Consider the following 26543-nt stretch of genomic DNA (forward strand, 5'->3'; position numbering starts at 1 on the left):
TGTTTAGTAAATACATTTGTACACCTTTGCCCCAAAAGGAGGTAGATAGCTCTAAACCAGACTGCATTTGTTAGGAAGCAATTGACCATCAGTTTCAACTTTGCTGCTCCCCACCAAAACTCTCCTCTCCAGTTCATCTAGAACCCATCAGAGTACAGACACCCAAGAAGAGGCATAATGTTATAGACACCCCTTTCCCCCACCACACGCAGCCCCATCACCATGCACTGCCCATTCCATGTGCTGCCACTCACTTTCCCAGGGATCAGAACTAGTTTCAAGGTAAAATTTTACCCTGCGCATACCCAATCCAGTTTCAGCCAGAATATTCATTGGTTTGGCTCAACTACTGCGAAGTGTCTGCTGTTTGCAAAATGTTCAGAAGTTACAAAATGGGATTCATGAGGAGAGTTAGTCATATACAAGACCTAACACCCTGATTCTAAGAAAATAAGAGATTTCTAGAGCACTGAAACCTAGCACACAACACGAATTCACAAGTTGGAATAGGCTGCATCATGGCGCAGGCTGGCAAAAGAGCTTTTGATTCCTTTCTGTTCTACATACCAGCTGGAAAAAAAAAAACAGCCAAGGGGCGGTATAATGCTAAGGGTGAGCAGTCCCAAAGCGGAGGAGAGGCACTACTATACCTTCATGAGAAACCAGGCTGCTCCACACCTCAGCCAGGGAGTTATGGAGTAGATTCAGAGGGACCTTAATGAAACAGGTCTTTGCTAGCAGGGAACACATCCTTCAGAAATGAAGCGGGCAATAACTCATTCCGGTATAGCTATTCCCTGAAGCAAATTGCATTGGATTTGTTACTGAAATAGCAAGCTCGTTACCCCAGCCTGTGGCAGAAGCAGCAAATGCCAGCCATCTGGAGTGCTAGATGGCCCACTGCCAGAAGAGCTGTGATGCTTTGGAAGAGGTAGAGAGCAGGGGTGAGTTAGAGCAATCAGCACAAGTATAGGAGAGAATGAAGGGAGAGGAAAGGAAAGGACATATAAGAAAAAATAAGGAAGAGAGAAGTACTCTTAAAGAAGCTGTAAGTGATGCCTAAGAGGAGCAGATGCTGGAAACAAGCTGATTTCCAGTCTGTTTGCTAGCATAAGATAAATAAAGAGGTGACCTTACCAGAGAGGAGGATAAGAAAAAAAAAGAAAGAAAGTATAGAAGCTGAAGAACCATTCTGGAAAGTATTTATCCCCCTATACTGAGTTGGGAAACTCCAGAACACTGTAAATGCCCTGACCCAAGCACCAGAAGCACAGCAGGGCCATCACAGCATAATTTTCTGCCATATTTGCATGCAGAGTTTGTTTCTCTCACTGATTGAGCCCAGAGTCATAATATTTGGCATACAGCCCTCCTGAAGACTCTGCTTGTTGTCTTCAGCCAAAGTGGCTCAAGCCATCACAGAGGTTTTCCTTACCTGGTATTCTGATGCTGCAGTACGAAAAGCACACAGGTGAAGCTAGGTCTTTTTCACAGCCCAAAATATATTTTCACATTTGAACTCTGTATTGTGACTAGCTCATCAGCACAAGAACAGCCATTGTCTGACAACACACACTTTTTTCAGGAACATAGGCTAAAAGAATGCTATTTATTATATACAGAAATAGGATCTAAAGTCCAAATTCTTAGTGACTCCTGATGCTAATAGAGCAAAAATTGACCTGTAGAACATAACAAGTAACAGCCCCTGGTAAAGCTTTACATACCTGCTAAATAGAGGCTTGCTGGCAAGGATTGGTTCAGAGCAGAGGCCAGGTGGAGCTGTTCAGAGTACTTAATGGAAATTGGGTGGGTTGATTTCCTTGCTGTTTACCAGCATTAGGCTAGGGTAGATAAATTGTAATACTTGAATACTGTTTAAATTTTACAACAGCTTGCTACGCAAGAATGCTGGTTTACTTTCCTGCTATTGTGGGCTCTTAAAAGCTGAGATCTTTGTGCTGCAAGGAATGGCATTTCGAGTCTAATAAATATAGAAGTCAGGACAACTACATTTGCCTTTCCTTGGCAAAAGGATATAAATCAGCCTATGGCTCTATCTTCCTGAAAAGTCAAGTTGTCTAGTGAGTGTCTTCCCACTACTCTCCCCTATTTTTCCCTTCTCTTTCCCTCAGGCTCCCTAAAGAAAATTACTGTTTATGAAACTGCATGTGAGAGTCATGCCTGCAGAAAGCTAATGCAATATTGCTGTGCTGTAGGGCTGGGATGCTTTCTCTGGAAGCAGATGAGAACAAAGCTTTCTCTGTAAGGAAGAGGCAAGCTGTCTTTTAGATGAAACATGACAAAGACTTTTGCCCTTTTCCCCAAAATGAAAATGTGCTAGCTTGGGATGATTCTAGGGAGGAAAAGTTATATCACCAGACAATCAGGAGGCCAGCAGGTAACACTGATTTGGCTGGCCACAACTAGAAAGCTAGGTCAGGTCAGGGTTCATCCAGTTCTGTGTCCCCTAGACACAGCAAGACAGATGCTTTCTGAAGCTGTTGTAAAACCTCAGTAGTAACACTTGGGCACTAACCTACCCCTGGGTTGTTTGCCAACTCCAGATGGTTAGTGGTTGCTCCATGCTGTAAAGTTTTGGGGCTCCTTCTACTCTATTATAAATTTATAAATACATCTTGTGTAGTATTTATTGTCTAAATAACTTCCTAAATGTTTTGGAGCCCTGGGATACTTGACAATATCCAGAAACAATGAATCCTAGATGTTATTTAGAAACTTCCAGCTAGCATCTACTATACAAAGTGGTTGTCACTGGATATTCCTGTTTATTACTGCCTATTGATGCTTACTGCTGTTTGCAAATGAGTATTGACACCAAATAAAAGAATGTGATGGGATATGCAGTGAAGATGTGGGTGATATTTTTGGCTTCTAGCATGTCAATCCATTCTTTTTCAGTGACAGGAATCTCAAAGGTAATGAAATTGTTATTGCTGTGAGTTTAAATATCAGCCAGATCCTGTACTTGGTGAGAGATGAACCAACCTTTTATCACTGCAGGGATTTCACACATAAATGGAAACAGAATATGGTTCTACCCTCTGTACCTCAACAGCTGCTCTGAACAAGAAATGGGTGGCAAGGAAAAAAGAGCCCTGGCATTCAAAAGGCTTGCTAAGGAATCCCCATCATGTCATCTAAGAAACAGGGAATCTTCTGGATACAGCAAAGGGAAACTTTCAGTGAAAACTCACAGCTGTTTCTATTAGGAATCCAAATGTGCTTTGAGTTCAGAGGCAATGGGTGGCTCAGAACAAGCTGGTTTGCAGGGAGTGTTAACTAAATGCAGCAGTTTGATCTCCAGCCCTTACAGATGCAGAAGTGTAATCTTCAGAAAGTTGTTATAGTCCATTTTACAGGTCACAGGGGCAATTGAACAGAGATTTTTCTAGTTGTCCCCAAGGCATGAGGGCTGGTAAAGAAATGTCTGTTGCAGTAAACAAAGGGTATGGCAGCTTTTCTCTCTGAACCTGTTACATATGATTTCCTTCTTCTTCTGCTCCTGCTTTCAGCTCTCCAACTGGCACAACTTCCATGGCATGGCTGAGCACCAGGCACTGTTACAGTGGTTGAGGGTGGTTTGGAGCTACACTGCTTCCCCACCAGGCAATTCAAAGCCTGCTTCAGTCCAGGTACAGTCCTCTGGTAACACAGACCTGATACCCTGGATATGTGAAATTTATTTTCAGATAGATTGGTAGTTTATGAAAGCCAAAAAGAATGGTTAGATCCTCAAGTCCTTAGCTGGATCCTTAGTGTAACATTTCAATATGGATGTGGAGCTAATAGCCAGTGCACCACTATGATTTCTAATGGAAAAATATCCAAGCTTAATCTGAAGACATCAGCAATAGAAATCATCATGGCCATGGTTCATTTTTCAAGTGGCAACTTGCCTGCAGGTGCTGCATCACATTTGAGTAGTTGGACTATGCAGTGCAAAAAGTGTCTGCTGGCACTTACAGAGCAGCTCATTCAGCTACAGAGGAAAAAGATTGTGCTTTCCAGACCAAGTCTTGCTGTTCTTCATGTCCAAGACAACACTTCTTAAAACTTTATCCAGTTCTTTCAAGCAAAACCTACTAAAGTAAAGAGAAACATAGCTGAATAATGGAAAAAAAAAAAAAAAGTAAGAAGCCAGAATAAGGGGTCCCCAGTGTGACAGCTGAACCCATCATCTCTCTCTGCTGCCTGAGAACAGGAGATGCTGCCTACAGTAAGTGACCAAGCAGCAACTGTATCTTTGTATCTTCTTCCAGAAATGAATATATCTCTCTTCTTTATGGCAGAGTCTCCAGGACCTCTTTAATGAAAAGCCTTTTTGTTTCCCTAAGGTCATCTGTGCTGGGAAGAAGGCCATGCTTTGCTAGTTTCAGCCATCTAATTAAGAAAGGGGTTGTGTGAGTAAGCAGGTAGCTTGGGAGTCAATCTTTTGTGAACAGAGCAAATTTCATTTGTGCAAAGAGAAACCTGGGGTTTAGGCTGAATTATCGAATGAATTATAACAACAGATCACTTGCCTTTGCAGTGATTTAATTATCAAAGATTTTCCAAATGAAGGGGAGGGGGGAACCAGAGGAGGGACAGAGCATTTCCTGAGGGAAATGTCAGTTTGGCAGTTACACCCCTTACCTGTGGATGTCTGGCCAAGATCATTAAGGGAAGGTGATGTGTTGCGATCATTTGTGTTGCCAAGCACCAGCTTTTCCTTAATGTGACATATCTATAGCCATGTAGAAATCAATGTGTAAATCAAAGAACTCAAGAGACAACAGAGCACGGAAGGCCATTTTTGTCACCAGAAGAGAGAGAGTCAGCCACCATCATGTGTTTTAAAAGCACATCAGACAGAAAGATGGGAGAGCACAGAATTAAGCCAGTTTAAGTGGTGAACTGAGGCACAGAAAACTAAATCCTGGGATGGACCTAGAAGAGAAATCTAGGACAAAGCTCAGAGCTGTAACCAAAAACATGCCTGATCTTCAACATACCACCCGGTACGAATCATTTCTAGGAAAAAGTGTTATGCTATTAGTGGACATTTGTAGGATTACCTAGAAAGTGTCCAAACTTCCAGTTTAAAGCATCATGGGAAGATGAAGAGCACAGAAGACTACAGTAGACAAGCTGCTCTGCACCAGCCTAGTAGCAATACAGAATCCAAAAACAGTGGGATCAAAAAAATACATTCAAGCCTTTTAAGCGTAACTGCATGAAAATTGGCAGTATGGCATGGATTTCTGGGAAAAAAAAAAAGAAAAAAAAAAGAAAAAAAGCAATGCTAAGTAGAAAAAAGATGGAAATAATGGGTAACCCAACATTATCTATTCTCTGAGGATATTACTTCCACATCCCAGCCTCCTTCCTGACGTTGAAGGCAAATGGATCATGAATCATCAGTCAGCCCTTTGATATGCACTGACCACATCTACAGTGCTTTTGGGGACAGTCACATTATTTCACCCATAACTAGAGCTTTTCAGCATTGTATTTGATATGCTGCATAGAAACCTAGTAAGACATGGTTACAGTTCCCACGCACCTTCAGTGCTTATTGTCTGAGTTCGTTACCATTGTTCTTACTTGCTTATGGCACTAGCTCCAGGCCTGGTATCCAAATCTTAATCAGGAACCCAGCTCAGTTCAGATTCACGTACCATTCAAACAAGGCAAACCACCTCTCCCATCATTAGCTTTAAGTTAGCAATAATTGGCATACTACTTAAATATAACCCCAGTTTACCCCATTTTACCCCAGTGAGTTGAAGACTGCAGCAGGAGGCAAAGAAGCTTCAACATGGGAAAATAAAAATGGTGCTCAAGTCATCAGGAATGTTGGGAGGTATTTCAGTGCATGGAGACCTGAGAAAGATCAGGCTGGGGTAAGTGAAATGCTGCGGTTGCTGCTTGAATGAATGGCACTGGAATTTTTCTGTTCATGTACACTCTCTTCAGTTGCTTCTCTGTAGTTCTTTCAGACAGGTTAGCACGTTTCCTGTGCAAGGAGCTCACTATCTTTCTCAGATGAATTATCCAAAGTACCTCAGACACTTCAACATTTCTTGTCAGACTCATAAAACAAGTCTTACCTCAGATGGCAGTGAATCCAATGTGCCCTGACAGTAACAAGCAGGGCAACAAAGAGAATCATTAAATGTCAGTAGAGTTGAGAAAGACCTGTGTCCCACTACCAGAAAAAATAGGATGCGTCTCCAGAAGTGGCAGTCCTGACTGCTGAATACTGGAATGTGTGAATGTAGAGCCAGATGTGCCAAGTTTTATTAACTCCTTTGACAGGAGTAATTCACTTGTGGACCTTACAATTAGGTCTGAGACCCTGCTTTTCTGTGACAAAGAGCAGTAAAGAAAGATGGGAATATGTTCACCCAACTCAGTGCTGGGTAGACACACAACCAGGTGCAGAGAGTAGGTGTAAATCTAATTTGGGGACTTGTAGGATTGCATCTGTCCCTTCTGGCATGTTTTTTCCACCTGCTTTTCCTTAATGACAGTTGAATGCTTGGAGTATCCACTGCTTACCTGAACATAGAGTGGGTGAGAAAGCTGGGTGTGAATTGACTGGTGCAAGGAAGCTTCAAGGAGCTGCAGCCCACCACCACAGATGGTGACTTTCCAGAATGTCCTTGGGGTTATACCTGGAACACAGATATGAATTCCTGGATGTCACTTGGGGCCAGCAAGAGTGAATCAGACAGTAATTTTCTGCACTGTCCCCAGTTAATTCTGTACTGTGATTTAAAACAGCTGAGGGGCAGGCTAAAGCTTCTTGTTTGGTTGGTTGGTTTGTTTTTTGACCAAGAAAAGGTACATTCATTTTGGTAAGAGTGGCCATCTCTTTTCAGTCTGGTATGGCCTGGAGCTTTCCTACAGTCCCTAGGAAACAGAGGAGAGCTCATGCTGGGCCTCGGTAAAAGAAGCCACAAGAATCAGATACTTGCAACCAACAATAATGTTTTGCAGAGGAGCTAAGGGTGGCTGAGGTTTTGCTGCGGCACTGAGTGATAAACATTTGCTAACCCTGCTAATGAGATATGCAGACACTTAGTCAATCTTGGAATTCAGGAGCAGTTGGCTGATACCCAACCAACCAAAAAAGCAGATGCTAAAACCTTGTTTAATATTCTGCTGACAGTGCTGTGAAGGTTACATGTGAATAAATGGGAAACAGCTGCCCACTGCTGCATTTCCACTGCAGCGCTGTCCAATATGACCCACTCGCTGAAATATGAATATTGCAGTGAATTGGCTCTGCTCCTGTGAACTTTGTGTGAGCCTGAGGTGGGCTGGGGGTGGGGAATGATGGTTTGGAAAGAAGAAGGATGGACAATGCACAGCTTTCTGTACAGTGATATAAGGAAAAAGAAAGAAATATAAGCGGGGCAGGAGTGGGGGCTGCGGATTGCAGACACAAATGGTGCTAAAGTAAGAAGGGGTAGTTCAGACTTGAGGAACTAACCAAACTGTAGACCAGCCCCCTTCCATCTTTGTAAAAGTGTTTATCTTGACTGCCAGCGGGTTTTGAACAAGGCTTCTCCAGTGTCACAAGCACGAGCTGCTATATTGTAAGCTACAAAGCCTGTGAGGCATGGCTAACAGGCCAAACTCTGCTCGGTGCTGAGTGACAAGAACTTGCCAGTGGGCTACAACAGCCCACACCTGGCTGCAGGCTCAGTGCTTTGGCAGTGCTAACATCCAACACTGATATGGTGAATTCCTGCAGGTCTGCCACCTAATGATGTTTGGCAGGCTAATGCAACCCCAAGGAAACGGCACCTTTAGGTGCTGCAAGCTGTCTGTTAGCGTCCAGAACTCTGCAACTCAGCTTTTGCAAACAGTCATGGAACCAGGAGTACATCAAGCATTGGTGGCTAGGCTAATGGTCAAAGAACCAGTCCTTATACTAACGTCAGCCTAGCTGTGCAGGGGATGCTGAAGAAGGGTAGCTACAGCCCCTGGTGGTGATGTTAAAGTGCAGCAAAGTTCCCTTTGGTACTCAGGACTGCACTCTCAGTGCGCAGGCCAGGTATGGAGCTAGCTGCAGTGTCAATGATGAAGTCAGCAGCACCACATTCACAAACAGCTCCTTCAAGAAGCCCAGTTCTGGGAGCCAAGCACAGAGATGGTGGAAAAGTGCCCAGCTGAGGAAACCGAGGCTCCACCAAGGAGTGACTGTGGTGCAGCCCAGCAAAGCATTGCTATCACAAGCTTTGGTCATCAATACAGAGGCTTTGAATCTGACCAATATGTGAATGACCTCTTCAGTTACCCAGCTGATTAACTCAGTCACTTGCCCTAGGCTAGGCAGAGCACTCACTGCAGTCTGGCAGGGTCCACATAAAGAGATGTCTACAGAGTGGCGTAAAAAAATCTTATAGCTGTTGATTTTGGGTCTGCTCCAAGATCATGGAAGTTGAGATTTCCTCATTTTAAAGCAGTGGACCTCAGAGGTCTAATCTCTTACACTGTAATTTCATTTAAGTGCACACATTTATTCCCAGGATAATCTTTGCAGGACTGACCCCTGCTAGAGTCCCAGCACATCATACACACTGTACATGCTCCTGTTACAGCCTGAGACCAGCAGCTTGTTGAATTATTCCTACATTTACTCTTTTCCTTAATTGTTTTGAACTAGTCATTAGAAGAGTTGAAGCAGGAAGAAATATTAATAATAAATTGTATGGAGAAGCAGATACTGTGCCTTCTACCTATTGCACAAGCCTAAAATCCTAGGACGTGGAAACAAGGATTCTGTTGGCATTAGCGGGTAAGGTAGCAAAAGGCTCTCTCTTCAAGAAGTAGAAATGAAGCATTGACACAACTTAGTATTTCCTACAGCTGTTGTCAGGGAAAGGGTTTAATGCCTTTGTGTCTCCAGTGGCAGTCACGCGGATGTATGGAGAATGGATGTATGAATTTTCAAGTCCTTTAAAGTAAATACATGGAATAGCTATTGAAATAATAAGAGGGACCCGCCAGAGAAAAGGCTAGTTTTCAGCAGTAACATGGCATCCATAAGGTCTCTCTTTTCAGTCTTCTCCCCTGTGCAATGCACATCTTCTTCGGCCACTGATGCCCAGCAAGGAGGCTTCCTACAGCTGCCCAGGACAAGATGCCTCTTCAAGAGCATCACCTGAGTGCAGTACAAGATCTGCAAATGTGTTTGGAATTGATGCCTGGGCACTAGAGAAGCCTGGGTTTTAAGAAGCTGGGAGAGGCTGGGAATGTGGATTTGGGGCATGGATAAAACCTCCTGCTTTCAGCAGGAACTGAGAGGTTGTGTGGAGTGGTGGGCATTTGAGGCCTGAGAGGAGAAGAACCAGACAACCAAGCAGTGCACTTCATGTGTGCCATGCGGGAGAACAATGTGGTGAATTTTTCTGGGTAGAGCTGTTTGTCTGTATCAAAACTATGTCCTCATCTATGAACAGTGAAGCAATAAAGCAACTTTTGTTGATAACATGCTAAAAATAAAGAGGGAGATCAGTCTTCTGTTAAAATGGAAGGGAAGTTCAATAAGGTCTTTGTCCAGTCTCCTCACGGAACAGTGACTTCCCAGACAGCTTGATCCTGGAGACAGAAGGGAAATGTATTTTGTGGCACACAGGCTGGGAGGGGAACCAAAACTGGCTATTAATAATCAGGCACATTAGTTAAGCACACAGTCACACAGCAACATTTATTCTTTGTTTCACCAAAAATGAACAGTAATTAAGTGGAACTGGCCGGTGAGCTTGTTCTGTTACTGACCCAGAGGCTGGGGAAGAGGGAACTTGTGACTGCTATCAGACAGGCATTAAATGGAAACACCCCTGGCTGTACCATAAATATATAGCAACAGCCGTCACAGCTCAGACTGAGAGTCTGTCTCGGCTGACATCCTGTCTCCAGTGTTGTTGGAAAGGAGTACATGCTAAGAGCTGTCGTATGAAGAGGCCTCCAGTGAAACAGTGGGAACATACACAGTCACACTGTGCAGTTGTTCTTTGTTTGTCTTTATGCTGCCTTCTCTGCTCCTCTTCAGTACTCTAAGAGTTTTAACTTTGGAACTAGGGCTCGAGATCCATCTCTAAGCTGAATTCACTGGTAATGTTAGGTTCCTACTGTTGTACCTAAGCTGACAAACAATAGTGTATTGTCTTTTCATCCAATGAATCACAGATTTCAAAATTGTTTGTGACATAACTCTTTTCCTGCTCCGTCAGTGTAGTAGCATAAATTGGGATATGGTTGCACAGGGGCAGAGCAATGCATGGGGACTATGCCACAGCACGAGCTCTGAGGCTCTTTGGCCATAAACAGCAGATGTTAGGGTACAGGTGCTTTGAGGCAGAGGCAGGAGCACAACTTAGAGACTTGAGGCAAGAGAAGGGATTCTGCTATTGGGAAGGGTCACTCCTGGGAAGTGGATTAAAAAGAAATACCTGAATGGCTGTTTTATGAAACAAAGGAGTAAAATACAGTAAAGGAGTAAAGTTCCCACTCTGATGACCTTGACTGTTTTCCATGATAAGCACCAAGGGGACTCCCATGCCCACCTGCAGGTTAAATCTGCATGTAATTGAGGCCTTATTCCCAGACAGATCTGCGATGTTGAAATTTGTCCCAGGATACACATCATATCCCTCTGCAGCAGAATCCTCAGGCAGACAGAGGCCATCAGGAACATCTTAGTTGTAAGGTGAACTTTCCTGTGTTGTACGGGTAGCCACAGGCAGGCACGCAGAGACAATGTGGAGGAGCAGCACAGATACCACACACTTTTTCAGACCCATGGTACAGTTCATCAAGTACCGTGCTTGAGCAAGGCCAGATTGAGTGTCTCCAGATGAAGGTGTCAGAAGCTCTGAAGCAGATGTATGTGAGATAATCTGAACTCTTGGAAGTTTTAATCCAATGCCTTTTAATCCAATGCCAAGCAGCAAGGACTTTTCTATCATTTGAAGAATTTTTTTAGCTTGATAACTCTGCTAACTCTTGGCAGTGGGTGAGGATTTCTGTGCTGTGCTTTCCTGTATAGAACAGATTATTTGAACAGTTTATTCAAAACTGCAGTGAAAAATGGTGGCAGAGCAGAGATGGCAGTGTTTGCATCTACTACTGCTTTTCGCTCTCTTGCTGCAAAGATTTCAACTATGTTTCCTCCAGATGGGTTTAGAAAGAGTTCATCCAGCCCTGGATGGAAATACCGATATCTGAAATGTTGAAGCGTGTGGGTGGGCAAAGTCCTCTTAGTTGCATATTTTGCAAATGAGAACTGAGAAAAGGGATTTTCTTCTTTAAGACTGGAACTAAAACAAACAAACGAAAGAAATAAAAAATGATGTAATGGGGTCATCACAAAATTGTTTTCCTTTCAGTATAAACTGTCATAATTATTATTTAATGATTGCAATTGAAGAATGGTCCCCCTGAATATAGGCAAAAGCCCATCTGTTAACTGTGAATCATGCAAATAATGTGACATCCAAGACTTCAGAGAAGGGTTTAACTGTTTTGCAGCTAGCACTCCCAATACTCTACCCACTGTACATTCAGCTTTATGGTCTGCCTGGGAGGACTTGGTTAGAATTCAGGTAGTATCTGTTCATGCTTTAAAGATTATGAAAGTAATGCCTCATGGGTCCCTGCCAAGAGTGAGTTAGTGAATACCTGAGTGTTAGCTCTGGGCCCAGACCAAAATACCACCCTGCATAACAACGACCTCCAGCTTTAGAAAAGTTCTGCTCAGGATGAGCCCTGAAGAAAAAGCTTTTTACTGATCAGCTTTGTAATCACGGTGCTGCCTGGCAAGTTCAGGTGGTACCTTAAGCTGTAAAAGGAGGAAAGGCACACATTTTAACATGTGTGACTGTGTCTAAGACTCTCCTCAGCATCATCTGTGCTGTGAAGCGTCTTTCAGGGAATCCCATCTAAGCCTCAATGCTGCAAGCTATTCCTGCAGGCAGAAATCTTTGTGGAGCCCACAGGAGTCAAAGGGTTCTCTGCACAGAGAGGGCCAGCTCTGTGTGGGCTGAGATGGGCTTTGTGGCGACAGCATGTCCAGTATCTTGTGTGACTCACCCACTTGCCCGTAGGCCCTTGTTAAGTGGCACTGAAGGCAATGCTAAGTTGTCCACAGCCAGAGCATGGAGCCAGACTGTGGAGAAACGTGGGAATAAAAAATGAACAAGTAGATTTTCAGGCTCCATCAAGAATATCCCGAGTTTCAGGAGAACCAGACAGAGCACCAAAGTACAAAACATGCACATTTCATGCGTGCACACAGTTCAGGTGTTGGTTTTGATACTGAGGTCCATGCTGAGTGTCCCCTGAGGAAACAGCCCTGCTATGCAGGAAAGAACAAAATTCTGTTCTCAGCAAAAGCTGATCTGTCCACATGGGTTATTTGTCCATCATGCAGAGAAACAACCTAGTCTCCTTGTTATCTTGTTGATAAAATAAGGCCCAGTTATTAGCAATTACTATGCATTGTCATCAGTCATGCTAAGATCATCCGGTAAGCAGTGCAGATGGGCTGTAAGACAAGTTTGATTCTTAGTGCTAAAACAAGTGTCTGCTTTAAGTGACTAAAACGGAGTGGCTCACCACCATGTGAGCACCTCCCAGGTTGTCTCTTAGCAACTAGCCAGCCAAAAACAGATGATCAGCACATCTGAAAGCTTCTCCAGACTTACCTGAAGCTTCTGGGTCTTGGAATTGTGCTGAACTCCCTAAAAATAGGCATTGCTGCAAGAGCTGTTCTACTTATGAGGAAATAATCATAATATCTAGACCATGGGCTGGAGAGCAGGCTCTCTTTTAAGTTCTATCCCTAACTCATTTCTCAGCTGATTTTTGTCAAGGTCCACAAGGATGTGTGTGGGACCTTGGTGGAGGGTGGCTGCCTTGTACTTTAAGCCTGAATCCAGGTGGAACCTGCTTTTTAGATAAACCTCCCTGCTAGGGGTCTCTATATGACCCCGCACTCTGCCATCTGGCCCTACCTGAGCTGGATCTCAGCAACTTAACTAGAGCACTGCAAGTCTCTTCTGTGAGTGGTGTTTAACCATTTGGGGGATCTGCAACGACCTTCTTCACAAGCTCACTCATGAAAATAAAGTTTAGGACTGCTTCAGACAGAATTCTCTGCAGGACAATACAGCTGTTCACTGACAACAGTAAGACAAATCAGAAATGTTCCTAAAAATTAGCAGTAACATCAGACTAGGCTGAATTTCTTCAGTTGTCTGTGGGAGAATGAGTTTTTCTAAATAAACGAAAGCATTGCAGAATTTTTGAAGAAGGAAGTTCAAAACAAAGCCAAATTGTCAAAATAGCCCAAAGCCTTTCAAAACAACACAACTCTTTCAGTCCAAACACAGGAGCATTTTGAGGCACGCTGTACTGGACAAAACAATATTGCGTGGGAATGCAGAGGGGGAAAGGCAGCCAGCCCTGCTGAAGCAGTGGGCTCGTGACCGTGTGCATTTGCGTAGCACTTTGTATTGACAGATTGTTTGTGGGGGAGTGGTAGTAACGATTTTTCCCTTTCCCTGAAATAGAAATGATGCAGACACAAGTCAGTATATTTGCTTGGGACCCTTAGTGGCCTAAGCAAGAAACAAGCTCCGGGAAACTTCCTTTGCTTTTAAGGTTGCCATCCAATGGACTATAGGTTTTCTCCTTTAAAGCTGATGGCAGCTAGACCTATTTCATGCAAATCTGAATGAGCAATAAATATCTAAAAGTCCAAACATCCACTAGACTGCAGTTCCAAAACCTACTGAAACATGATTTTATTTTTTTTTATGTTTTCCACATGCCTGTTTGTGGTATAGATCGTCTGCTGTGGCTATAAAAACAAAATACATTCAAACAAAAACAGCAGATTCCACTCTGCCAAGACAAACAGCACCAAGTGCTGTCTCTTGTTTCAGTACCTCCTCCAAGAGGGTAAGTATCTCTTACCCTCTTGTTCCTAGCATTTGTACGGTTCTAGCTGGAAACCAGGAACCATCCCAGTCTTTGGAGGAACAACTCCCTGAGCAACCACCACAGGCAGTTCCAGTTACCTAGCTCTCCTCATGGCAGCAAGGGGCCTCCTCCTAGCACCTCTAGATGGCTGGGGCAGGGGATGAGGAAGGCAGGAAGGGTAAAGAACAGGTCTTTTTCCATGTGGAAGGTCTAATACCAGCTGGGCACCTGGGGAATTGGACTTTGTGGCTTCTGAGGTTGGAGAGGGCCTGGGCACCTGTTCGAGGAGGTATCCTGTGAGTAGCTGCACTGCAGAAAAAGTTACTAGAAAATGGGATGTTTGGCAGTCCTCTTCAATGCCGTCTGACTGCACCTCACCGAGGGACTGACTAAGTGGAAGTGTCTTGAAAATACAGAAGTGCTAAGTATGATTATTACTGCCAAATGTATTGAATGCTACTAGAAGCTGACGGTGCTGAGTTGATTTCTAAGCCACCTGGTACAGATTTCTAGCAGTCCTCCACAGGGCGAAGTGGGTGAACTTCCCCAAACCCCTCTGAAGGCTAAAGAAACTCACAACAAGCCAAGCTGCCTCGGGCCAGCACAACAGCTCTGTCAGCCAAACTCGCATCCAGGCAGGGATTAATCATGTAGGCAGAGGAGAGAAGTTGTTTTAACAGGAGAAAAGGTAAGGATGGTAATAAATAGATAACTGGTGAGCTGGTATTAACTGTGACCTCTAAACAAGAGGTGGAAAGCATGTCCAATCACACAATGCATTTCGGACTCAGCTCTGAGTTCAGTCTGCTCTAATTTAACACACTTTCTGCCCTTAATACTACAAACTCAGACCACAGTTTCTGTTTTCTCTGTCATCTTTGACATGTGCACAGGCACCTACCAAATCATGGCTCTTTCCAGGGTTCAATAAACATCATTTTCATCAGCAAAAGAGCCCTGTGCTTGGCCGTGGCCCTCCCCCACACAGACACGAATGATGGAAGATCTTTGCAGCTGAGGACTTGAATAAACCACTCTGGGATGTGTCTGCTGCAAAAGCAATGTGGGGGAGAGGAGAGTCCAGCTCTCCCCATTCACTGCAGCTGCACTGAAATACATGTTTAAAGACCCAAAGTATACTTTAGTTTGTTCACAGGATTCATGAATTTGGATAACAGAAGAATCCCTAAAGAAACATACAGATTATAGCCACTAACAATCATTCAGATATCTTACTTGTTCCTTGTTAAAACCAAATTTCACTCGAAGATTGCTGTGGGACTATTACGAGAAAGATGTGTAAAATGAGCAGATGCAAAGCTTGGTGCACAGGTCAAATAATTCAAAGGAAGGAGCCTAATGAGCTCGCTACTCTTCACCCCTGAATTCTTAATGGCTGCTTGAAAAATTATGTTCACTGGGTTCATATCTCTGGGTATTTCCAAGGCAATTTGTACACCTTCATTTATGTCACACAAATTTGTCATTGACTGGCCCAAAAATTTACATAGGGAGAAAGCCTTACACGCTTCTCAACAATTCAGGAATTCAGCAATCAGTCAGTCAAGCATTCATCAGCTTCAGCTGGTATAAATTGTGGCATTATCTAAAATTCATCTGTCTTTATTATACCCTGCTAGAAAGGAAACAAGAAATCTAAGTGTGCCCATCCAGCAAACAGCAGCTTGGTCCCACAAAAGAGAGAGATAATTTACTGCAAAATCAACAAAGGGAAAAAGAGCTGAGCAGAGAAGCTGTGTTGCATGGACAGGGAGGGAGAGGCTTTCATTTCAGGACTGCTCATTAGCATTGTATAGAAAGCTGGGTTGCAGGATTTCAACACATGCCTGCCTCATCTGGGTCTCATAAATCATCCAGCAACATAATTCCTGGTTAAATAGAGCTCTCACTTATTTCTTCTTAAATAAAAGGACCCGTGTCCAGGGTTTGGAGGTGCTATCAGGTAGGTTGTTTGTAAAGGAGTAATTGCACAGATTCCAGTGAAAAATACACACAGTATTCCTTCTGATTTATCATTGTATTTTCATTCCTATGTACCTAGCAGGGAATCATGACACAGGCTGCAAGGTAGGGCAATGCACATGATATTACAACAAAGGAATTGTGAAATAAATCAGCAATCAAAGCTGCTGTATAAAGTCCTGGTTTTCAGAAGGTTCCACCCGGTGCAGAAGTGTGGAGGAATCAGGGTTTTTATAGAGACTATCTGTTATTTATCTAAATAGTGCAACGCTGCAATAATACACTGTGCTTGTCAGCTCCGGAGACTGAAGCCCATAGAAAGATGGGTTTATAAGACACCCCTCCATCCCAGGAGGATGAAAGAGTTGAGCAGCTCTGTGTTTCATTACCCTTTGACCCCCTTCCTCAGAGTGTGGTCATGGGGAAGCAGAGAGGGAGAGCTATTCTGAGAGAATGAAATTCCCTTTCCCAAAGCCGTGTGGGACCCGTTTACCAGAAGGGAACCTTGCTGCCAGTGCCCCAAGCACGCGCTGTGAAAAACAACCTCCGGGCACTAGACACTACCACAAACCAGCATGGGCCTGTGGGTCAGGTTCACCCTGTGAGTGCCCCCAGCAACCCCACCTGCTGGGGCACAAGGGACATGGAGCGTGGCTGCTCAGGCTGCGTGAAACCCGGCTGTCTGCAGCTGCAGGCAGCTCGGTGCTTTGCAGCTGCAAACCATGGCTACCCTGTCTGCATGCTGGTCACTTCCAGCTGGTGAAACCCAGCAGCCTGCTGCAACGCAGCCCAAACTGACATCTGTCCCCCGCACACTGAGCCACCACGCATAAAGCAAATAAAGCAAAGGAAATCTTGTTCCCCTGCCACCCTCCTGGAATGTGCACACGACAAATTATAATTTTCATTGATAGAGATTAATTTGTGTAGGAACTGGGACAGAGACACAAAACATCCTTACTTGTGCAGGGGGCTAAGAAATGCAGGCCAAAAGGTTTGGTAAGGAGAGGGATCAGAATAGATTGGGCTCTCACACCAACCTTGACTACTCCTGCCTCATTTCTATGGGGCCTTGTATGTAGATTGTGCTTCATGCATTCATAAGTTGCTGAAAACCATTTTTATCCACAACACAGCAAAGCGGGGGTTATGTTTACTCACACACTCCTCAAGGGAGTTTGAAACTGCAACTGCAACTCTGCAACTAAACCAGCTGCAGAGCCCTCCCCAGACACTAAACACAAGGGCAAAAATACACCAAAGGCACCAACGCCAAAGAGCAATGCTTGGGGACTATCCTGATGGTTCAGGTAAGAAGTAACACCTGTCCACGGTTCCAGACAGGAGTCCAGCTGGGAACCCTCCCCAGCTAACCTCTTCCGAGAGGCACAAAACAAAAGCCTCTGCAACTTCCAGAAAATCAGAGAGAGAAACCAATACCCTTTCCTCCTGGCTCATGTCTTACTCTGCAATTAGCAGACAGCTCAGCCTTGTTTACCACTTGCAAGCATGAAAGGGTTAAGGAGAACCTTGCACAAACTTTGCTGCAAGCTGAGCTCGCAGCCTCCCTCCCTTCCCTCCTCGCCTGCTGCCGAGATGCAGCAGCGCCGGAGCTCTACCGATCCTCGCTGCTCTGACTGTTGCCTACCGCTGCTGAGGGAGGGGACTGGCTGCCGCACGCTGTTTCCATCCAAGCAGTGAAGCACGCAAAGAGAAGTCTCCTTGCCCCTTCTCCTACTGCCTGTGAAGGAAGGGCATCAGCACTGGTGCTGTTGGGTCAGTCAGTTGCCATCTCAAGACCTGGAGTAAGAGCCATCCCTGCCAGCAAACCATGTGAATTCAGGAGCAGAGAAGAAAGTGCATTTGGCATGCCTGTTGCTAAAAAGACAATATCCTGACTCCAGCAGTAAGACAACAAACCTTTCCTGCACAAATCCCACTACTTGGGAGGAGATGTTCCTAGATAAATCACCAGCAAGCTCATGGTCTGAAACAGCTGCTCTAGTGCCTAGTCCCAACACCCCTGCCTGCTCTGAAAGGTAACTATGCTTTATTCTGTTCTCTTCCTATGCACTCTCACAGCTGAGACCCTGACATACTACCTTGCACTTCAGCATGAGAACAAAAAACACCGCCTGCCACTGAAAGAAGAGACACCCCTCTCTTTCCTCTCCCTCAGATCCTCCCTGGAGAAAATGCAAGCCATGAACAGAATTGATACTTTAATGCTTTGTTTGCATTTCTTCAACGCTATTTTTAATTTAAAGGTCACCTAGACATAACACACCTGGTAGTGTCTGTGTTCAGAAAGAAACCTTTCTGCACTTGTCAGCATAGAGCAGTTTAAACTAACAGCCTTGGAGTAATCGTGCTATTCTGTCCCACTTTCTTCTTTGTAGTAGTTTTAGTATTGGGTGGAAATGCAAAAGAGAACTCGGAAAAGTTGCTTGTACTTTCAAAGATGCCTTGCTAGCAAGTGACACAAACTGAATACAGGAGTAAAAGGAAGGGAGTAGGCGAGACAGGACATTTACTGCAGTTGCAAAATCGATTTGTGCTGTCTGCACAGTTCTGGGGAAAATCTTCCTTTCTCTCTGCTCCTCTGTGACCCACAAGGTGCAGAGGGGCCGTGCAGGCTTCCTAAGAACAGGCCAGATCTTGAGAGCTCCTGATGTTCCCCAAACCCTGGTAGCTGCAGAGGGAGGATGGTAATTCAATGACCTGAAGTTTTGGCTCACAAATTTGCTGTCTCAGTGAGACACACACTAGCAAAAACTTATATTTTTTTTTTGTTTGGGGCTTCTATTTTCATTACTGTCTTTTTATTAAATGAAATACGTTGTGTGTTCTTGTTGCGTTGTTGTTTTTTAATCCCTGCTTAAAAATGAGTACAAACTGCTAAATAAGTGTTGCTTGGAATCGGTCTGTATCTGCTGAGCATTACTGAGCACCAGTGGTGCTTGGCATTTCTTAGAAATGGATGTATTGTCCAGCCAGAGAAGAATGACTAAGCCTTGATCAACAACTTGGATCACAGGGAATTTGGGCTCTAGTTATGCTGCTCTGCTCTATAATAAACCTTTACTTATTACCTCTGGCCACGGACTAGGGGGCTTCTCGGGGTACCCAGGGAGGTTTTGCCTCCAGTATTCTGAGTCATACAAAGTTATAATGCCAACCTGCTTTATACACAGGTTTTTCAGAGTCTTTGTGTACCCACTTATGTTCACATGCCATTGGTCTCTATGGTCTTCAAGCTTATATTCCTTAATGGGGAGTGTGCGAATTTGAATCTACTAATATCCAAAAAGATACACTCCCTGAGATAATTGGTAGACTGAAAAGCAAAAATCTTTGGGGTTGCCTGGAGCTACTGAATTATTTCTGGAAATGATGTAGTTAATTTCACAGCTTTCAATAGCCTGAATAGTTAATTGCTCCTGACAATTCTACAGTTGAGACTACAAAAAATGAAAGCTGTGCCAACTCCCCATTGCTAATACTTTCTACTATTAATCTGCGCCCTTTATTAATAAGAGCCCAGTAGAGCTTTGTTAATTCAAGGTCTTGGTTTGTAGTTAATTATTGAACTTATGATTAATGTCCTTAGCATTCTGCAGTCTAATGTTATGAAGTAAAGCCATTAGGCTCTCTGCTCCTTAAGGAGTGAAACGAGCTCTGGCTTTTGCTCTCAGTGAGATGGCAGATGAGATGGGCAAGGACTTTGCTCTGTACTTTAACTCATGCATATGTCAGATTCCAGACTGGCTGCATTTCATTATCAATAGAGAAATCATACTGTAAGAACACAGCTTTAATATGGCCAGCAACCTTCATACCCTCTAATTTCCACGTTCTGTATAACACAAGAATAGTCCTCGTGAGGGAACAATCTCCATTTAGATATGCAAAGTGGGAAAATCACAGAGTTAAGATGCATTGCTCTGTAATTGAGAGCCAAAGTGCTTGACCTTCACCTTCATGTCCCCCCACTTCTGCCTCAGCACTAAACCTGCTGCTGGAGTCAATGCCCCAGACTATGTAACAAGGTTGCAAGAGTTTTGCAGACATGGATCCCTTACTTTTCATTTTGCTCACTGCCGGAGATCTTGAGACCAGACAAAGAGACTACAAAACCTCTACAAGCCTGTATCTCTGAATGCTCAAGCACACTTACCACTTGCTCTGTCACTGGCACACTGCAGGGCAGTGTAATACAGCACCCACCCGTGTCACCAAGAGGCAGAGGGCTGTGGGGGCCCAAGCTGCACCTTCTGTTCACAAGCCCATTCTCTGGGTTCAGCACAGACATACCCTCTGGGACCTCTAGACACATGGAAGGGGAGGCATCCATACAGGCACAAAGGTCAGAGCCCTCATGCTTCCATTCACCCCCAAAGTACACTTCATGCTACCTCTCTCTTCATCCCAGCTGTGAATTCACTTGCACGACCAACTGCCTCCGCCTTCTATTTCTTACATTAGGAACGCGTTGCACATGTCTCCTCTGATCAGCTAAAGATATTAAAATGGCCACCAAGTTCTTAATAGCTGTATTACTAACTAATTACAACATTTTTGTGGACACCTTTCTTGTTTATAACTTAGCATTATCACAGAAAGGCTTACACGATAATGTTTCTGAGTCACAGGTGACTGGTTACTTCATGTTTGGGGTTGCAAATCTAAGAAAATAAACATCTTGAAAGACTAGGAATATTCAATTGTAAACTGAATACATCTAATATACCTGAAGTATTTTATTTTAAAGCACCCAAAGTCACCTGCAGTAAGGAATCACTGAAATCTGAGGATGTTCTTATTTGGCTCAGTCTGATAGAGCTGTGGCTAGGTTATTAATTTGTTTGCCCTTTATCCTGAAAACAGTTGTTTGGAGAAATCACCAGGAGATGTTTGAAGTGTGTACAGGAGGGAAACCCCAAACTAAACCCCAGTACATCCTGACTGAAGCTTTCAAACCTAAAAACCTTCCATGTTGTTCAGCATCAAGCTGAGCATTTTGAAACAAACCTTTCTGTGCATACTCAAGACTTGGATGGGCTGGCAATTTCTTACTAGTAACCTCCCCTCCACAAAAAAAAAAATGTTTGTTTGTTTGTTTTTTTAACAGTACTGTACTTGTTTGTAAGGATTTCTCTGTGTATACTGTAAACCTTATTTTCTGGAGAAGTTTATGATCTGTACATAAAAACATACTTTGGCTTGGTTTGCAGCACTTGCTGCAAACATGCAATGCAAATGGGTTACTTCAGTTTTTCTAGCAAAAACAGGTGTTGCTGAATATAGGCACCCTGACAACCTGACTGTTATTTGCCCAAGAGAGTTTAAGGGGAGATTTTCCAAACATAGCTAGGGGATACTGGAAGTGCAAATCACATTGATGGTGCCTGAATGCTTCTTGAAAATCAACCTCTCGTTTCCATTGCTCCCCTTTCTCATTCCAGTCCTGCATGATTGATGTCTGCTGGAGACAGCACCTGATCGATCCTGGTCAAATAGTTTAGACGTCATGGCCCAGGTTGATAGGCTGGAAGTATACAAGCATTGACTTTGGTAGAAGACATGCTAAAGATTCTTCAAGATTCCCAGCTCTTCTGTCTAAGTTAAGAGCAAGAAGAAAGCATATTACTTATGTATTATTGTTGCTTGTGGGTCTGTGAAGGTTTAGAATATTTGTGACAGTCAAAGAGAAATGATGCTACTGCAAGCAATATGGCCTTTTAGTCGAGATGACTACTCACTCTGACTTGCACAAACACCCCAGAGCCCTGCCTAAACCACAGATTCTTCTTTTCCATTCCCCACTTTTTAAGGTTCCAAAAGTGTTGGGTCAGGCCCCAGAAAAATACTAAGCACCCCTCTTCTGCTGTGCTTGCTCACACCCTCCTACAGAAAGTACAGCACAAAATCCACTACCCATGCAGAAGTCAAATCCCCAGGCAATGTTTTCCATCAGCAATTTGGCCCAGCCTAGCAAGCCTATTACCAAGCGGTATTCCCTAAATTGGCCCGATATTCCCTAAATAGGATTGTTGTCCTCTCAAATGTTTTGATACTGAAGAAGGTAAGTTGGGAGGTAAAAACAGAGTAGACAATTCCCAGCATCCCTCCTCCAAAACTCAACACAACAGATGTTTCCCTATCACGTGAACCAAAGTCAGTCTGTCTTGCTTGTAATGAAAGCCTGAAAATCAGCTCCCTGATGACTCAGGCCTCCAGATTTCAACCACCTGAAGAACAGCAAGACATTGGTGCATGGGAAGAACTGAACCAAGCTTTGTCAATAAAACATCTATATTTTAGAAACTGAGGGCCCATCAAAGTAAAAATGGTTTGCAGCAATATGTCTTTTGGGTGAAATAAAAGCATCTGAGCTTTTGTCATTTTGACCTAATGTTTCATTTTAATCTGACTGCCACAATATGTTACCACATTAATATTATTCTATTTATATCTCATGTAGGTGTGTACATAGTGAGCATTACAAATGACTGCATCACTTTGTTTTAGTGCTATCATTTTTGCTTCATTTAAGAATGGAATTCTGGTCTTATCAAAGCAGAACATGATGCTTTTTGTTTACAGTGAAATTTCAGCATTTAGGTTTTCTCTTTCCAGCTGGAAGAAAACACAGTGCTGACAAAATAAGATTTCTGTTATGTTCTGCTGCCAGGGGGTGACTGAAGTGTTGTATCCTGGGGCAGAGATGCCTCAGTGAGCCATGGGGGGCTCTGGCTGCCTGCTGAGTGCACCCTGGAACAGAAACAGGGGGTCCTGTTAAGTAGTAAGAAACACATGGTGGAAGACCCTGGATGGATTCATGTCTTCTCTTCTTCTGTGACATCTAATTCCATAGACTGTGGGGCCTCCTTTTTACCCATAAGTAAGAAGTAAGTGTTACCAGAGGAGACTTTAATATTTAAATTTGCATGGTCTTTCTCTAAAATTAAAGGCTGAGTGCTTCTGGGCAGCTCACAGGAGCATAACATGGGATTAAACTCATTTCTTACCCAAAGATACCACATATAGGCTAGGCTATTTTGGTACATAGTTTCATTTCTCTCTCTCTCTCTCTCCTTTTTCCTTCTAGAAAGACAACTTGTTGACTATTCCTAATGAGAAGCTCAAAACTATGTATTTTAAGCAAGTGTCAGCAACCTAAAGTGGATTAGGAGAGAAAAGATTGCAACCTTCCTTGGCTCATACAGGGATAAACCACCTGCTGTGGGAGAAGCTGCAGAAAGCTCACTCTGGAGATGACCTACTGAAAGAAGGACCTGAGCATTTTCAGGACAAAAGAGAAGCTTGGTGGCAGTGTAAAACACAAGTTTTGTGCTTGTTATCATTGTACGAGCAACTTGAAAAATGATTTAAAAAGCCCTGTCTCATGCAGTCTGCTTAACTCTGTGAAACAGAGTCGTGAGACCAACACAATGGCGCATTCCTTGCTGAATTCTAAGAAGACATCCTGCCATCTGTTCTAAGTCTCCTCTCTTGACCTGCTTTTAGTCTGGTGAGGTAAGACATGAAATTTGACAATAAATAGGGAAAATGGACCAAAGCTGACAGAGAGCGATGACTGAGATTTATTTCAAATTCCGTGCAAACCTGACTGGCCGTGTCCACTTTCCAACTCTGGCTACAGAAGTAGACACAACAGCAGATAAATATTCCAGCCTGTACATTTACGTGGGATTGTTCTTAACACTTCTGGCTATCCTTCTCATTTTGCTTTTCACCATGCTTTTGCGCCTAAAGCATGTTGTTTCTCCAATCACCACATCTCCAGAGAGCACTGAGAATGCTCAGCAGTTCACAGATGTGGAAATGCGCAGCAGGATTCCTACAACTTAGAGACCCCAATGCAAAGAAGGCTCTGTGTTTGTGAAACATATTTTGTTCAGCAAAATTGTGGTGGGAAGAATCTCCGTGTGCCTGTTGAGCCCTACAACTTATTGCACAACCATCAACAGCAGCACAGAGCAGCTGGTGAATGTCATGCAACTCAGACACTGACTGGCTGGGACACACTGGCTGTTGACACTACAGGCAACATGTGTGCAACACCCTCACTAAAATTTACATTATGGAAACCTACTGCTGTCAACAGACTCATATCCTTCTAAAAGTCCTTGGAGAAAATGGTAAAAGTCACAAGAATGACAGCAACAAATAAAAATACAAATAGAAAACAGAGAGATTCATACCAGAATGTGTGCTGGACCCTGTATTTGCTGACCTATCTCTCTGCCCTTAAATTCCTTGGCTGTGAAAAGAGATGACTCAACAAAGTTAAGTGATGTAACTGCAAAAAGCCTATTCAAATGAAGAGCACATAAAGAAATGATCAGTGGTTCAGAAATTCTCAGACATTTCTCCCATTCAGGAAGGAAAATCTTAAACTGCTTAACTGCTTTTTTTTTTTTTCCACTTGAATGGCAGATTTGCACAATGGAGTTTCAGAAGTATACGAATGGTTCATCACCTGCTGGAGCTATTGGTTTCTGACATTAAACACCATACATTGAGCAGTTGCATTCCAGATATCAGAAAGAGATGTCGCTTTTGAAAGAAGGAAGAAAATAAAAGTAAACTTTACCAAAGGTATAAAATAAAAAGAAAGCATCAGCAGGAAATGAGCAGCAGGAGAGAAAAAATATTAAAAGACACTCTACCTCTCTTTTCTTGCTCTCCTTTATATTCACTGAGCTGACTACAGACACATTCATATCTTTCAGCCTTCCCAGTATCACTCAGTAATTAAAATGCAGTGTAAAGTTTGTGAATCAAACGGGCATTGTTCTCCTAACAGACACAAATTCAGAATAACATTTCCTCTCATATTCATGTTGGGTTTTCTCTCTCAAAACACATATCAGTTCTTCTGTGAGAGGAAGAGGAAAAAAAATGGTTACTTAAATTTATGAAACAACAGTCTGACCCAATGCTCTCATCCATCTCATCCATGAAAGATGTACAGAGATAGACTTTATTTCTGTGGATAGGAAAGATGGAATCAAATATGGCATATCTCTTCTGGAAGAGCCGCTACCTCTTACAGAAAAACTTCAAATTAGATTGTTTCTGCTATACCTCTGGTACTTTCCACATTTCTATATACTGTTTTGCCAATTCCCTTCTCTCCAAAAGCCTGGGAAATGTACACTCCCCACAAAAAAAAAAAAAAAAAAAAAAAAAAAACAGTGCTAAAATTAGAGATGACACTGACTCCATGGACTTGTGATAGTAACAAAAACTGGTTTTTCAGATGCTTTGTGTACACCTGGATCTTTGCTTACCTTTAAAAGTCTGTGTCTGGGTAAGCTGTTTGGACTAGAAACATGGCTTCTTTAGCTGGTTCTGTGGGGAGAACAGAACGGCAAGTAACGTCCGTACTGCATATGGTTGGTCCATGGGGAGGAGGACTAGTTTTTTTCACAATGATGTGTTTAGTATGAAGATATTTTAAAACTGCGTCCTCATATTGAATAGCACCATTAACCCCCACATAAGGTTTAATCTGTAAAATAGCATGTTGACTGTGCAAGGGAAATACAGAACGCTTGTGGCTTCACAACCGTGCTGGTGGCTTCACGCTACTCTCAGCACTGTACAAGAGCCCAAATTCTGTGTGATGATGATTTGAATATTAATCCAGCTAAGACAGATGGCTACTAAGTTAGTCAATGACATTTAAGTGTAATAAAAACATATGCAGATCATATGGCCTGGTACGTATCATGCATTCAGCCATCAGGGTGCAGACTAGCTCAGGCTCAACATCTGGCTTGCCTTGTACAACCTCTCAATTTTCTTGATGCACAATTAGAAAGCTATAGCTTACTTGAATCATAAATGAACTATCATATCAAATCAGCATCTAAAACACATTAACCTTTCAGCACAACTATCTGTAGAAAAGCTTTATTTCCAAGAAGCTGCAGGACAGATTCAAATATTAACAAAAAATATCAGGCCCACTAATGGAAAATGATACTATCAGAATCTGAGCTGGGATCCACATTCTGATTGCTCTGGTCTCAGCTGAAAAGGCCCTAAAAGTAGGTGTCAGGACTGGGTTTTTGCCTTCTGTTAATTCAGAAGACACCTGTAACTGTTTAAAACTCATTCAATAAATGCATTGTAAATAAAATAGCAATCATTTTTATCTATCATTACACTGTACCACATCATATATTAGGCAAACTGTATTTCTATACAATACTACTAAAGAAGGCAGTCCTATCTTCTAAGACAAAAATTGCAAGTTTTCCTTCATAAAGCTCCATTTCAAACAAAGTAACAGTCCAACTTGATACACCTACAGTCCCAGAGTGCATCGTCTGCACAATGCTAGCAAATTTTAAAGCCTACATTTCCCATTTAAAAACAGAAGTGTGCCTTTCCCCTCTTTTCATTCTCATTCATAAAGTTGAAGACATGATGCCTCTGAGAAAAGACTTGGGGTGTTTTGCTCTGTGTTTGCTGAGTGGGCTTTAGGGGGCTTTGGCTTTCTTTGGCTACAAAGAATGGTAACT

General features: G+C 43.1%; 3 protein-coding genes across 5 annotated transcripts in view; 1 reads left to right on the plus strand and 2 right to left on the minus strand.

Annotated features, from left to right (window-relative positions):
- The window catches only part of DCX (doublecortin), a 102695-nt gene extending 96042 nt beyond the window's left edge, over window positions 1–6653 (minus strand). Inside the window, exon 1 of one of the 2 annotated variants that reach the window (XM_083797428.1) lies at window positions 6565–6653. The gene's annotated coding sequence lies outside the window, so the exon portion shown is untranslated. Of the gene's footprint in view, window positions 1–1435; window positions 1694–6564 lie in introns of those variants that run through there. The other variant, XM_083797429.1, reaches the window with a different exon arrangement.
- A 4410-nt stretch (window positions 6654–11063) lies between these two features.
- LOC310880907 (uncharacterized protein) overlaps window positions 11064–26543 on the minus strand; it is a 32189-nt gene continuing 16709 nt past the window's right edge. For both annotated transcript variants that reach the window (XM_083797454.1, XM_083797455.1), the window contains one exon: window positions 11064–11336. In XM_083797454.1, coding sequence (XP_083653580.1) covers window positions 11072–11336 — 265 coding nt within the window. In that variant the 3' untranslated portion in view covers window positions 11064–11071. The remainder of the gene's footprint in view (window positions 11337–26543) is intronic.
- On the plus strand, window positions 17260–25227 carry SERTM2 (serine rich and transmembrane domain containing 2). Its single transcript, XM_083797457.1, has 2 exons — window positions 17260–18023; window positions 23096–25227. The coding sequence occupies exon 2, from the start codon at window positions 23581–23583 to the stop codon at window positions 23857–23859; it is 279 nt and encodes a 92-aa protein (XP_083653583.1). The 5' UTR covers window positions 17260–18023; window positions 23096–23580; the 3' UTR covers window positions 23860–25227.

This window comes from Anser anser, assembly GCF_964211835.1.
Source record: "Anser anser genome assembly, chromosome: 13".
Taxonomy (NCBI): Eukaryota; Metazoa; Chordata; class Aves; order Anseriformes; family Anatidae; genus Anser; species Anser anser.

Coding starts and splice junctions, on each gene's coding strand:
- SERTM2 (XM_083797457.1), top strand. CDS start 23,581: ATGACTGAGATTTATTTCAAATTCCGTGCAAACCTGACTGGCCGTGTC.